The sequence below is a fragment of the Elephas maximus genome, chromosome X (assembly GCF_024166365.1).
Source record: "Elephas maximus indicus isolate mEleMax1 chromosome X, mEleMax1 primary haplotype, whole genome shotgun sequence".
NCBI classification, from domain to species: domain Eukaryota; kingdom Metazoa; phylum Chordata; class Mammalia; order Proboscidea; family Elephantidae; genus Elephas; species Elephas maximus.
In genome coordinates, this window is record NC_064846.1 from 97,842,851 (window position 1) to 97,856,589 (window position 13,739).

A 13,739-nucleotide genomic window follows, 5' to 3' on the forward strand; every position below is an offset into this window, starting at 1 on the left:
CTGTCATTGGGTGCATAAATATTTCATATGGTTATATCCTCCTGCTATATTGTCCCTTTAATCAGTATATAGTTTCCTTCCTTATCCTTTGTGGTGGATTTAACTTTAAAGTGTATTTTGTCAGAAACTAATATTGCCACTCCTGCTCTTTTTTGACTGTTTGCTTGATATACATTTTTCCATCCTTTGAGTTTTAGTTTGTTTGTGTCTCTAAGTCTAAGGCGTGTCTCTTGTAGGCAGCATATAGAAGGTTTTTTTTTTTAATTTTTTAATCCATTCTGCCACTCTCTGTCTCTTTATTGGTGCATTTAGTCTATTTACATTCATCGTAATTATGGATAGGCATGAGTTAAGTGCTGTCATTTTGATGTCTTTTTTTTGTGTGTTGTTGACAGTTTCTTTTTCCCACTTAATTTTTTGTGCTGAGTAGTTTATCTTCATATATTCTCTTTTTCTCTTATTCTTTGGTTTTATTTTGTTTCTGCTGCATCTTTTTTTTTTCTTTTTTTTACTTCGATGAGTAGGATTATTACTCTTCTCTGTGGTTACCTCAATATTTACCCCTATTTTTCTAAGTTTAAACCTAACTTGTTTTTCTTTATATCGCCTTGATTTCCTCTTCATATGAAAGATCTATGACTACATTTCTTAGTCCTTCTTTCTTGTTTTAGTGTTGTCTTACACATAATGTCATCGCTGTTTCCCTGTTTTGAGAGTTTTTTTAATCTTGATTTACTTTTCTTATTTCCCTATCTGGGTTGACATCTGGTTGCTCTGTCCTGTGTTCTAGTCTTGGGTTTATATCTGATATTATTGATTTTCTAACCAGAGAACTCCCTTTAGTATTTCTTGTAGTTTTAGTTTGTTTTTTATGAATTCACTAAAATTCTGTTTTTCTGGAGATGTCTTAAGTTCACCTTCATATTTGAGAGACAGTTTTGCTGGATATATGATTCTTGGCTGGCAGTTTTTTTCCTTCAGTTCTTTCTATAAGTCATCCTATTGCCCTCTTGCCTGCATGGTTTCTGCCGAGTAGTCTGAGCTTATTCTTATTCACTCTCCTTTGTAGGTGACTTTTTGTTTATCCCTAGTTGCTCTTAAAATTCTTTATCTTTGTTTTTGGCAAGTTTGATTATAATATGCCTTGGTGACTTTCTTTTGAGATTTACCTTATGTGGAGTTTGATGAGCATCTTGGATAGATATCTTCTCATCTTTCACGATATCAGGGAAGTTTTCTGCCAACAAATCTTCAACAATTCTCCCTGTAGTGTCCGTTGTCCCTCCCTGTTCCGGTACTCCTATCACTCGTAGGTTATTTCTCTTCATAGAGTCTCACATGATTCTTAGGTTTTCTTCACTTTTTTTAAATTCTGTTATCTGATTTTTCTTCTGCTATATTGGTGCCAAGTGTTTTATCTTCAGTCTCACTAATTCTGGTCCTCTGACTTTCTATTGAGTTGTCTAATTCTGTAATTTTATTGTTAACCTTCTGAATTTCTGATCTCTGTCTCTCTACAGATTCTTGCAGCTTATTAAATTTTTCATTATGTTCTTGAATAACGTTTCTAACTTCTTCAGTTGCCTTATCTGTATGTTCCTTGGCTTGTTCTGCATTTTGCCTGATCTCCTTCCTGATGTCTTGAAGAGTTCTGTGCATTCATCTTTTGTATTCTGCATCTGGTAATTCCAGGAAGGCACTTTCATCCAGAAGATCCCTTCATTCTTTGTTTTGAGAGCTTTATGAAGTGATCATGGTCTACTTCTTTATGTGATTTCATATTTACTGTTGTCTCTGAGCCATCTATAAATTATTAGTTTATTTTATGTTTGCTTACTGTATCCTAGTTTCTTGCTTTGTTTTGTTTTGGTGTGCCCAAATAGGCTGCTTGAGTGAACTGGCTTGATTATTTTCACCTTTGAAGCTCTAATGTCCTGTCACTAAATGGCTAGAGCTTTTATCAGGTATGTGAGCCTAGGAGCCCATCCACTTTTCTTATATGGATTCCGCTCAGGCGTTCAGATTGTTGGTCATTGAGTGTGTGGTCCAGGCTCTGTCTTACAGTCTTAGAGGGGCAAGGGTAATTGGTGCAGTTACAGCTATTTGGTTGCAGCAGGGGGTCATGCTCTGAACAAGGTAGGGGGCTGGCAACCATCCCCTGAGCGTCTGTGAGGAAAGCGTGTCCCTGTTCCCTAGAGCGCACATGTGAGTGGGTTCTGCAGATGGACCATGGGCACCCAATGCTTTGGGTTGTAAGAACTGGGAGGTACCAGTTATCCTTGGACCCCTGTCATGGATGGCTGGGTGACCTGAGTGGAGCCACCAGTCCTTAGGCCCCTGATGTGGGTAGGTGAGGACCCTGTTTAATAGGCAAAGTGGTGTCAAACATCAAACACCCACCTCTCCACTGCACAGCTGAAACAGTTGCAGTCTGTCAATAAGGGCCTATTCTCCTGAAATAGGCCCACATAAGTCCATGCAGTGGGGAAAGGAATTCAAAGTCCATGGACCGTTTATGCCTGGACAGGAGCTGCTTCTTTTCTGAGCTCCCCAGCTTAGGGGAGTTGGCAGATTATCTTTTCCCCCAATTGTGAATTTATTCCTTCTCCAAGGGCTGAAGAATGGCTCAGAGCACTCAGCAGAGCCTATCTCAAAAAAAAAAATGCCCAGGGAAATCGACAGCCACTAAAGCTGGCTTGGGGGCGGGGGGCACGGTAAAATATATGCAAGTACTTAGCTTTTTCTGAGAGCACTGTTCTTTTGTGGTTCCGGAGGTGTGAGTAGGCTGTGTGGCTGGCTGTCTCTCCCTGAGGAAACTGGGTCCAGAATGCTATGGCCAGACCCGCTGTGCTCACTCCAGGGTATGGTGCCTGAGTGTTCCCAGCGATTCAGGCCCGGCAACTCCTCTCCGCTTCTGAACCATCTCTTCCTCCCCCTGCCACTCAGTCCATTTTCTAACTGCCTTTGATGTTCAAGGCTCCTAGCTTGTCATAAATATGATCCTTTCACTTGTTTTTTGGGGTCTTTGTTGTAAGAGGGCCCACTGGAAGTATCTGACTACTGCGCCATCTAGGCCCCATCTCCCAAGTATTTTACTTTTTTAGGGGCTATTTTTTATTGTAAATGGTATTGTTTTCCTGATTTCCTTTTAATCATCGTCTTTATTGGTGTATAGGAATCCAACTGATTTTTGTGTGTTTACCTTGTATCCTGCTACCCTGCTGAATCTATTAGTTTCAGTATTTCTCTTGCACAGTCTTTTTGGCTTCTATGTATAGTATCCTATCATCCACAAATAGGGACTGTTTAACTTCTTCATTACCAATTTGGATGCCCTTTATTTCTGTTTCTTGCTTTATTGCTCTAGCTAGGACTTCCAGCACAGTGTTAAATAGGAGTGGTGATAAAGGACATCCTTGTCTTGTTCCTGTTTCAAGGGGAATGTTTTCAGCCTCTCTCCATTAAGAATGATGTTGGCTGTTGGTTTTGCATAGACACCCTTTATTATGTTGAGAAATTTCCCTTCTATACCTATTTTATGGAGATTTTTTTCAGGAACAGGTTTTGGGCTTTGTTGAATGCCTTTTCTGTATCGATTGAGATGATCATGTGACTTGTTTTTTCCTTTTATTTATGTGTTGGTTTACATTGATTGATTTTCTAATGTTGTACCATCCCTGCATAAAAAAAAAATTTTTTTACCTGGTATGAATCCTATTTTGTCATGGTGTATTATTTTTTTGATATGATGCTGAATTCTATTGGCTAGAATTTTGTTGAGAATTTTTGCATCAATATTCATGAGAGATATTTGTCTAATTTTCTTTTTTTGTGGTGTCTTTGCCTGGTTTTGGTATCAGGTTTATGCTGGCTCATAGAATGAATTCACAAGTATTGCTTCCTTTTCTATGTTCTGAAATAGTTTGAGTAGTACTGGCATGAGTTCTTCTCTGAATGTTTCATAGAATTCTCCAGTGAAGCGAACTGGGCCAGGGCTTTGTATTGTTGGGAATTTCTTCAATCTCTTCTCTGGCTATTGGTCTATTCAGATTTTCAACATCATTTTGTGTTGGTTTGGGTAGGTAGTGTGTCTCTAGAAATTTGGCTGTTTCCTCTAGGTTTTCAAATTTGTTGGAGCGTAGTTTTTCATAATACTCTGTTATGATCCTTTTTATTTCACTTGACTCTGTTGTAATGTCCCCCATTTCATTTCTTATTTGAGGTATTTGCACCCTCTCCTGTTTTTGTTTTGTCAGTCTGGCCGTGGTTTGTCGATTTTGTTGATCCTTTCAAAGAAGAAACTTGGTTTTCTTGATTTTTTCTATTGTTTTTGTATTCTCTATTTCATCTATTTCTGCTCTGAAACTTATTATTCCCTGTCTTCTGGTGGCTGTGGGCTTCTTTGGCTATTCTCTTTCTATTTGTTCTAGTTGTGTAGCTAATATGCCTCTGAGGTCAAGTTGGCTGACTGTGCCCTTTAGCTCTTCGAAAACAAAAATTTTTTTAGAAGGCTGCTATATAGGACATTGTTGGGACACTGGGACATTTTGAATGTGGATCGTATATGCGGTACTTGTATCCTTTCAGTGTTAAATGTCTAAATGTGACCATTGTATTGGTTGTTTTGTAGGAGCCCGTTCTTAGGAGATACATGCTGAAGTATTTAGGGACGGTGTATCATAACGTCTGCAAGTAACACAGATAATTAACCAAAAACAACAAAATTAAAAAATAGGGGAGAGAGAGAGAAAGGGAATGTGGCAAAATGTTAAGAATTGGTGAATCCAGGTGAAGAACACGTGTGTGTTCATTGCCCTGTTCTTGCAACTCTTCTGTAGGTTAGAAAATTTTCAAAATACAATTTGGGGAAAAGGGAAATGTTATGGACCACCTGTTCCAATAAATTCGAAAACAAGACAAAGGTGACCAATTCCTAGAAAAACCTAAATTTCCAAAACTGACTCAGGAAGGAAGAGCAAACCTGAATCATTCTATAACCATTAAAGAAATGAATCCACGGTCAAAGTGCTTTTCACACCAAAAAAGTCCAGGCCCAGATGGCTTCCCCCACTCGCTAACACCCTAAGAATAAATATATTCAGTTTGACAGAAAGCTTTAGAGAAAATAGAGAAACGGGATAATCCCCAATTTACTTTATGAGGACAGAATAACCCTGGACACCAAAGCCTGACAAGGACTGTTTCAGAAAGGAAAATTGCAGGTCAATCATACAATGGTGAACATAGATGCAATACTCAGAAACACAATATTAACAAACCGAATCCTATGGGATATGGAAAGGAAATTACGTAATATACCATGACTGAATTGGGTTCATCCCAGGGATACAGACCTGGTTTAACATCAGAAAATAGAGTAATTCTCCACATTAACAGAGTAGAGAAGAAAAATATAACCTTCTTATGCAGAAAAAGTATTTCAATATCCATTTGTGATGTCTTTTTTATAATTTCTTTTAAATTCTGTTTTGCATACATTTCTGTGAGTAGTATAAACATATATGCTGTTGTGTGACCACCACCACAATCAAAATATGAAACATTTCCATCACCCCCCAAATTCCCTCACGCCCCTGTGTAGTCACCCCTTCTCCTGACCTCCAGGCCCCAGAAACCACTGATGCCTTTTTTGTCCCTATGCCTTTGTCTTTTCCAGGTATGTCAGAGAAATAAGTCTATACAGTACGTAGCTTCTGGAGTTTGGTTTCTTTCACACAAAGGGACAAGTATGGCAATTCTGAAGGAGCAATATACTGTTTCTTGACCTGGATAGTATTTACATGGCTTGATCACTTCATAATTATTCATCAAAGTGTAGGTTTATGTTTCCGCCCTTGTATAAATGTATGTTTTATAAATATAATTTCATATTTAACTTCATCTCATTTATTTTTTATACCTTGCTGAGGTTTCTTTTTTTTAAAGAAAGGCAAATGATTCTTAGAAAAGTCAGGAGGACAGTTACCTCTGGTGCAGTGGAGAGGGGGGTGTGAAAGGGGTGGGGCAGACAGGGGGCTTTCTAAGGTGCTGGCAACATTTTGTTTCCTAATCTGAGTGGTAGTCACCAGGACTTCAACACAGCACAACCCCAGGGGCGCCTTTCACACTGCAGTCGTGCATCCTGGAATCATGCAGGTGGAGTTTGCATGGCCGTGCCTGGCAGCCCCAATGTACCTGGCGGACAGGGGAGTTTGTCTCCCCATGAAAGGAACTGGATAATGAGACATGGAGACTGAGGATAGATGTGCATGAAGCTGTCCAAGTTCACGCGGGGGTCAGTGACAGCAAGGGCTGGAAACCATGGTGGTTACTCCACCACAGCGGCTCTCATACGGCCATTGTCATCATGCATGGGAGGCCATGCAGTGTGCTGGGCCTCCGTGATGGCCAGGGATGCCCACGCTAGCGTGCTCTTGTCCTCCGACTTGCTCACTCACACTCCTCAAGGCCTAGGTGCAGTGAGAGGAGGGAGATGATCCTTTCTGCCTGCAGAGTTCAAGGTCATATTTGGAAATTAACATTTCAGAGACCTGGCTCCACCACCGCCGCTGCATCAAGGGCAGGCTTACATTTCGGCAGATCTCTGGGGCTGCCTCTGAGCTGAATAGCAGCTGAGATTTCATTCTTCCCCAATTTGGGAGTTCCCTGTGGCCGCCCTAACAGAGTGCTGCAAATTTTGTGGCTGAGAACCACACAAAACTGATTATCTTACAGTTCTGTAGGTCTGAAGTCCAGCACGGGTGCCACTAGGCTAAAATCAAGGTGTCGCCAGGGCTGCATTCTTTCCAGGAGGCTCTAGGGGAGAATTCACTTCCTTCCCTTTTCCAGCTTCTAGAAGCCGCCTGCATTCCTCAGCTCAAGGCTCCCTTCCTCCCTCTTCCAAGCCAGCCATGGCAGGTTGAGCCCTTCTCACATCCCATCACTCCGATGTACCCTTCAGTCTCCTTCTTCCATTTTTAAGGACCCTTACGATTACACTGATGGAGTCCCTGGATGGCGCAAATGGTTAAGCACTCGGTTACTAACCAAAAGGTTAGCAGTTGGAACCCACCCAGAGGCGTTTCAGAAGAAAGGCCTGGCGATCTGTTTCCAAAAGGTCACAGCCATGAAAACCCCATGGAGCCCAGTCTGACTCTGAAACACGTGGGGTCACCATGAGCCGAAACAGACTCAATAATAGCAACTGGCTAGCTGTTTGATGAGTACCCGGAGCCCACAGGGATCAAGGATAATCTCCCTAGTTTAAGGTTGGCCGATCAGCAGCTATAATTCCCTCTGCAAACGTAATCCCCCTTTGCCATGTTGCCTAACATATTCACAGATTCCGGGAATTAGGATGGGGCCAACTTTGGGGAACATTATTCGGCCTACCACTCTCAGCTTGCCTTCCCATTCAGCTCCTTCTCCGGCTCCCTTCTCCTCCTACCTCCGCTGGCTGTGCCATTCTCTCTGAAGTGTCCAGAGAGGGCACTTCCCAGTCATGGTGGTGTGAAGGGGGCAGGTAGTAGAACGAGGTGGGATAGGGCCTAGGGGTCTCCCAGGTCAGCTGCTACTTCCCCTTTGGCTACAGAGGCTTGAGGGGACAGGCAAAGAGGAGGCCACAGAATTTGGGGATGGGTCTGGCCTGCTCCTTTCCACTGGTGACCAGATGTGTTCCTTTAAACCAAGCCTCGGTCTCAGCCATTTAATTCCTCTCAGAACTGGCAAGCTCAGTGCCAAGCCACGGCCTGTGATACGCACATTACTGCATGGTATGAGGTCTATGTCACAGAGAGGTCGTGTGCCCAGAGGAGGGAAGCAGGGCTGGTAAACTGAGTCACCGAGGGCAGTGCTCATGTCTGGCCTACTTGTCCTTTCAAAACGCTTCTCTCCTTCCACACCCTGGGGCCCAGCAGCCCCATGTCTCCTGGGGCAGGGGCCCGATTCTGGACTTCTTCCCCCGAGATGTCTCAGTTGGCAGGAACCCCGGTTGGAAAGTGTCTGCCAAACTGATCACTCAGACACCAGCCCACTGTGTTGTGCCTCCAAGAAATAACCGTTTGACACAGGGTCAAAGACTTAGACGGACTGATCAAACCCATTTTCTCAAGTGAGGGGTTTGTACTGGGTGGGCTAAGTCTGTGCTCAATTCCTTCCTGGCTCGGAGGTCTCTGACTCTCCTATCACATGCTTGATGGTCCTTCTACCACAACGCATACCATGGGGCCCGGAAGGAAGACAGAGTGAGAGAACAGAGGAAGGGTGGTACCAAGTCTGACCAACTTTCCAAGGGCCACCACTCTTTACTGTCCCTTCTCTCTGTCCCCGTCCTTCCCAGGTCTCCCTGAGGTCATGTGTGGCTGCCTCCTACTTGACCTCCATGCTTCAAAGATGAGTCCCTTCCCAGCTACTCTGAGGTAGCCACCCTTCACCTTCTGATCCCCTGACAATGCAGAGTGTCTTTGAAGCATCATACCCATCACAGAGTAGGATCAAGAGCCTAGGCCAGGAACTCCTACATTTCCAGGACCCGACACCCTGCCATTGGGCTTGCTGACTCTCCCCCTCCATCCGCCACCTATGTTTTAGTAATTTGACAATACCCCTTGAGAAAAGTAGATGCCACCCCTGCTTTTGCTCATCTCCATCCTTTATGGATTCCTGACCATCATCTCCACTCCCTTTACTCTCTGAACCATGTCTCTCTCCCTCTAGGGAGATTTCTCGTGATTATTTTATTCACACACACCCATGCACACCTCTTGAATTTTACACCTTCATTTATTTGTGTTCCCTGTGTCCTGCTTTTGCCTCCACAGCCACTGTGGGTGTGACATCTGCCTCTATCCACTACTGAAACTAAAGAGGGAGAACAGGCAGGATATGGTGATCAAATTTCAAAGGTGAGGGCTCAAGAGGAAATGATGATGGCGCTCAGCTTGTCCCTGTGATGGTGGCACCAGTGGGACATAATGAATCCACAAAGAGGACTGGGCCCAGGAAGGGGGAAGATGGGCTCAGTTGGTGCTGTTTCGTACCTGTCGAAATGACTGTGGAGGTGAGGCCAAGGGACGTACAGCCGCGGGAGAGAACAAGGATGCTCAGGACAGCAAAGAAGGGCTGAGAAGGGGGAACCAGGATGGTGATGTAAATGAGGAGAGGGAAGAGGGACCTCAGCTCTGAATGCGGTAACTGGTTCCGGCTGAAAGGGAGGGGGAATAGTGGTGAAGATTGGGAACTGTGGAACCTAAAAAGGAGAAGATCAAGGGACAGCATGCATAGTGCCTGTAGGGGAAATGCTAATGTGGCAGGGCAGAGCCATGGTGGTGCCTAGACCCAAGCTAGGTCACTCTGGCTGGTAAGGCTGGCTGCAGGGCCCCTGCTCATAGGCTGCCCCAGGCTCCCCATAGAGAGCAGGCAGGCCACAGAACGCCAGACATATTTTGTTTTAAAACTGCTCTGAAATGGCGTCGTCCCCAGCCCCTTCCTTTCCTCCCCCGTTCCCCAACAGAGAGAGGGCAGACCACAGAATATGAGAGGTACTTTAATTTGAAACGCCTGTAAACTGGGATGGGGAGGGGCAAAAGTAGGGTTAGAGAAGAAGACTCAGGAAGGGTAGGAACACAGGAGGGAACCAGCCGGGCCGCTGCTATTGGGCTCAAAAGGCACCAGCACCAGCTGCTTCTCTTGTACCAGGATGCTGAGTTCAACCTGCCAAACAGAGCAGAGTCAGGGAAGAGCCACAAAGCTAGGGCCAGCCCACAGCCCTCCTGAACAGGCAAGACTGTGAGAAGGGGTATGGTATGTGTTAACACTCACCTGAAAGAGTCTGGAGCTTGTCAGAGAGGCTGCGCAGAGCCGCTGAAAAGGAGAAAGGCATAACCAGATACTCCCGACTTCAGGATATGGAAACTCGTCCCCTTGTCCCTGTGCAGGAATGGCCTAACCCTGCAACCTGAAACCCCCTTCAGCCCCTATCCAAACTTGACCATATCCAGCCCTGGGACCGACCCACTCAGCACCTGAATCCAAGGTGGAAATGTTTTCTAATCGGGAACCCAAGGAACCAGAAGTTCTCAAGCTCTGGTGTGTATCAGAAGCATTAAAATACAATCCAACCAACAAGCAGACAAAACGTACATTACCCTACCTAGGGGCAGTTAAAGAGGAAATAAATGAGGCCTCTCTAATTGGCCTACAAGGAGATCTCTGGGACTTGTTGGCAACGTGTACATGTAATCAGATGAGACTCAGATACCCTGGCCCTGCCCAGTCAGAAGTTGGTCATACCGATTTCATCTTTAAGGTCATCCGCCTCTTTCTGTAGAACGACACACTAGCCCGGCAGATAGCAGACAGAGAGAAAATAATTAGTATATTCTTGCCTCCTCTCTCCTCCTCCTCCTCCCCCTCTACTGCTGGCCTCTTGCGTCTCCCCACACCCCAAAGCCCAGTGGCTAGACTGGCATGGAATCCTCCATGGAAAGGAGGTGCCCTCCCCTCGCCTCTCCTCCCCCACCGTGGGGTGGGAAGAGGGAGGGGTAACACAGATCAGTTTAACCTGGATGCAGATCCCATCATCTAGTTTGGACCTGCTTTTTTAGCGGCAAGAAAGACGATTACCCGAGGGCAGCCCTGTTGTCCAGGTGGTGGTTGTTGCTGCCGCTGCTGCTGACTCTCCTCTCTTGGGGAATTGCCAGGTGGCCCCTGGTCACCTGAAAGAGAATCCAAAAGAGCCTAGGAGTGAGGTGCAAAGGACCCAGCAGGGTCTACAGTGAGGCAGCACCACCCTCTGCTGGCAAGAAGTTGTCCCTGCTCTGCCCAGCAGCTCCAACCTTCTCTCTGGGCCTCCCTTCCGTTTCCCCGTCTCGGGCCATCTGGGAATGCCGCCTCAAGGACTGTGGCTCACCCTCGGGGTGAGCAATGTGGCTGAACAGGACCTAATACAGAAGGCATCGTTCTGCCAAATGCCTGCTTCTGAAGTTGGAGTTGGGGGCGCTGGTACAAATCATCGCCACCACACAAACCCCATGCAAAGGACACTTTGGCTTAAGGCCAGCCCTGTCTGCATCCTGCTTCCTGTGTGAGAGCTGTCTAGGTAGGGAGAGAGGCCCAGGAGCAAGGCTGGGGCCCCACAAGTGACACGGCCGGAGTGCTCCCTCTGTGTCCCCTTCCCCCTCCACACATATCAACCCCACACACTCACCGGAGTGTGTAGGCTCCCTGGGCCTGACGGCTCCCTGGTTCACGGCCAGGAGCTGTGAGTTTCCTGGACCCTGGGGAACCCTGATGTTGGGTTCTCCACCGCTGCCATCGGCACGATGCACAGAGAGGCAAGATGGCCCTGGCCTGCTTGTTGGAAGCTGAAAGAAAACTTTCTCGCTGATTTGGGCGGTGTGTGGGCAGGGTGGGGGTGGGCTGGGGTGAGGCAGGGAATAAACAGGGTGAGGAATCAAGGGGCTCATCTCCTTAGCACTTTTCTCCCCAGGCCAGGAGGCAGAGCTGATCCAGGGAGAAAAGTGGGGCAACTAAGAAAGCCTGGGTCCCCTGCCAGGAAGGCTCATGGGAACAGCTAGGAAGTGGCCATCAGGAAGCCAAATGGGTCTAAACACTGAGGCACAGCAGCCCAAACTTTAAGGGGGTGGTCGATGCAAATCAGCTGCCTTCCTTCCCTTCCTTGCCAGCCCCTCTCTGGGGAGGAGGCCCAAAGCCTGTGTGAAGCACTGAGAACAGTGCCTGGCACGTATCAAGTGCCATCTTTACGTTTGCTCCTATGAAAATGAGCCGGATTTTGCACCTTGATGGCCTGGGCGCCCAGTGACAACCCCGGAGCAAAGGACAGAAGGAGCATGTGGGAAGACTTGTGTGCTGGGGATGTGGATGGGAGAGAGGTGGAGGGGCAGAGGGAGGGGAAGGAGAGAGGGGGAGGAGGGCCTACTCACCTGGCCCTTTGGGACTTGATCTCTTTTGGGGTCACTATCTTTTGTCACGGGATACAACTCCCTTGTCCTGCTCGCCACAGCTTTCTTCCCCGCATTGGTGTGTTTGGGCTGCCTGGGTCCCAGAGGGACCGAGGAGTTCCTCTTGGATCTCCCAAGCAGTGGAATGCCACGGATTGGGGGGAAGGTGGATGTCTCAGGGCGGGCTCTGGAGACTCTTTGCCCCCATGAAGGCAAGGCCGGGGGCTTTCTCCCCAGGACAGATTTTGAAAAACCGCCTAGGGGTTTCTTTTCCTGGGCCACCTTCCTTCTAGGAGTGGCCTGGGGCAGGCCCCCAGCAGCAGCAGCACCGCCTGGGGAGCTGGGCCTGCCCCAGACCACACTTTGCATTTTCCTGAATGAAGAGACATCAGGCTGCATTTCTGTGGTTGAAGGGAACCCCCGTGGAGTGAGGGCGGGGAAGGAGCCTGGCACAGGAAGGAAGTTCTCCCTGACGTGGGGATTCCAGCGTCTGGGTGCGTCTCCGCGATCCTTGAGGCTGCAGGACTCTGCTTGGCCTGTCGCTTTGGGTTGAATGCTCACCCTCATCACCTGCACCTCAGTGAACTCATCAGATGACTCGGAGTCTGAGGACGACCCGGCCAGGTCTTCCGTCTGGAGAGACCCAGTGACAGTCAACCTCCTTGCAGTGCCTCTTCTAGGGTTTCCCAGGCCCGCCCTCCCTCGGGTCCACTGAGGCTGAGAGGCAGGGAAGACACCGCTGCCTTTCCGCACAGCGAGGGGGCAGGTGCGCGCCTACCCTTGGGGCCTGTGTCTCGGTCCGCCCAAACGGTCCCTACCTCAGAGGTGCAGCTTTCCGGGGTTGGGTTTCTCCGGAGCCGCAGGGCATCCCAGTTGGTTAAATGCCGCATGAGGGCCGCGAAACTTTCAGCCTCTTCCAAGCGGGCCGTGCAGTCCGCAGCATCCTCCATCTCCTCGGTCGGCGAGCCTCCCGCCCCCGTCGCTTCCCTCTCGGCCTCGACGTCCGCGGGGCCTGGAAGCCCGCCCTCGGCCTCGCTGCTGCGCGGCGCCCCCAGATCAAGGCCTGGGCCGGCAGCCCGCGGGCCTCCAGGGCCGGCCCGGCGGACGCCGCCCCGCTTCCCGCCCTCTGGGCCGACAGCCGCTCCCCAATCGGACCCCTCATCCGGGGAGCTCATGTCGTCGGCGCGGATAGTCAATCCTTGTCGCGGCGGGAGAGTCCGACGGCGCGCGGCCAGAGCGAGAAGCGCGGCCTTCCGAGGGCGCCGGCGCCGTCACCACAATGGCCGCACGAGCTAGATCCCCACAAACGATGCGCGAAGCCCACGTCGAGGCGGTCCCACCTGTCCTCCCCCAGCCAACCGGTGGGCCCCTGTGGCCCGCCCCTCGAGGACTTAACCAATAAGGACGAGGGCGTTTGGTTCCATCCGAAGCCCGTCGGGCAGGTAGAAGCCAATCGGGCGCTTAGGTCGGCTTTTCAGGGCTCTTCCTGTCCCGCCTCCTCTGGCTGTGACGTCTCCGCCTCTGTTTCCAGTCTAAGGAACCTGGTAAGGGCAGGACCTGTCTGGAGGGGCAGTGGGGGCTTACCTGTAACCAAGAACATGGAGCACCTAGGACAGAAGGTGTTCGCAAGCCTGTTTTCCAAAACACGACTTACAACCTCCTAGGAAGACAGGCAAAGGAGGCCAAAAGTTCATAATCAGGGGTCGGTTTACTTTCTCTGTAAAGGGACCAAAAAAAAAAAACAAAAAAACCCCACAAAACAAAACCCGTTGTCCTCCA

General features: G+C 48.3%; 1 protein-coding gene across 1 annotated transcript; it reads right to left on the minus strand.

The window, feature by feature from the left end:
• Positions 1-11,655: 11,655 nt before the first annotated feature.
• Positions 11,656-13,135, minus strand: LOC126068755 (uncharacterized protein CXorf49 homolog). The gene is made up of 3 exons (XM_049871464.1): positions 12,779-13,135; positions 11,943-12,677; positions 11,656-11,691 (listed from the first exon to the last, which is right to left on the minus strand). Exons 1-3 carry the CDS (start codon positions 13,133-13,135, stop codon positions 11,656-11,658), a joined length of 1,128 nt encoding a protein of 375 aa, XP_049727421.1.
• Positions 13,136-13,739: the final 604 nt, after the last annotated feature.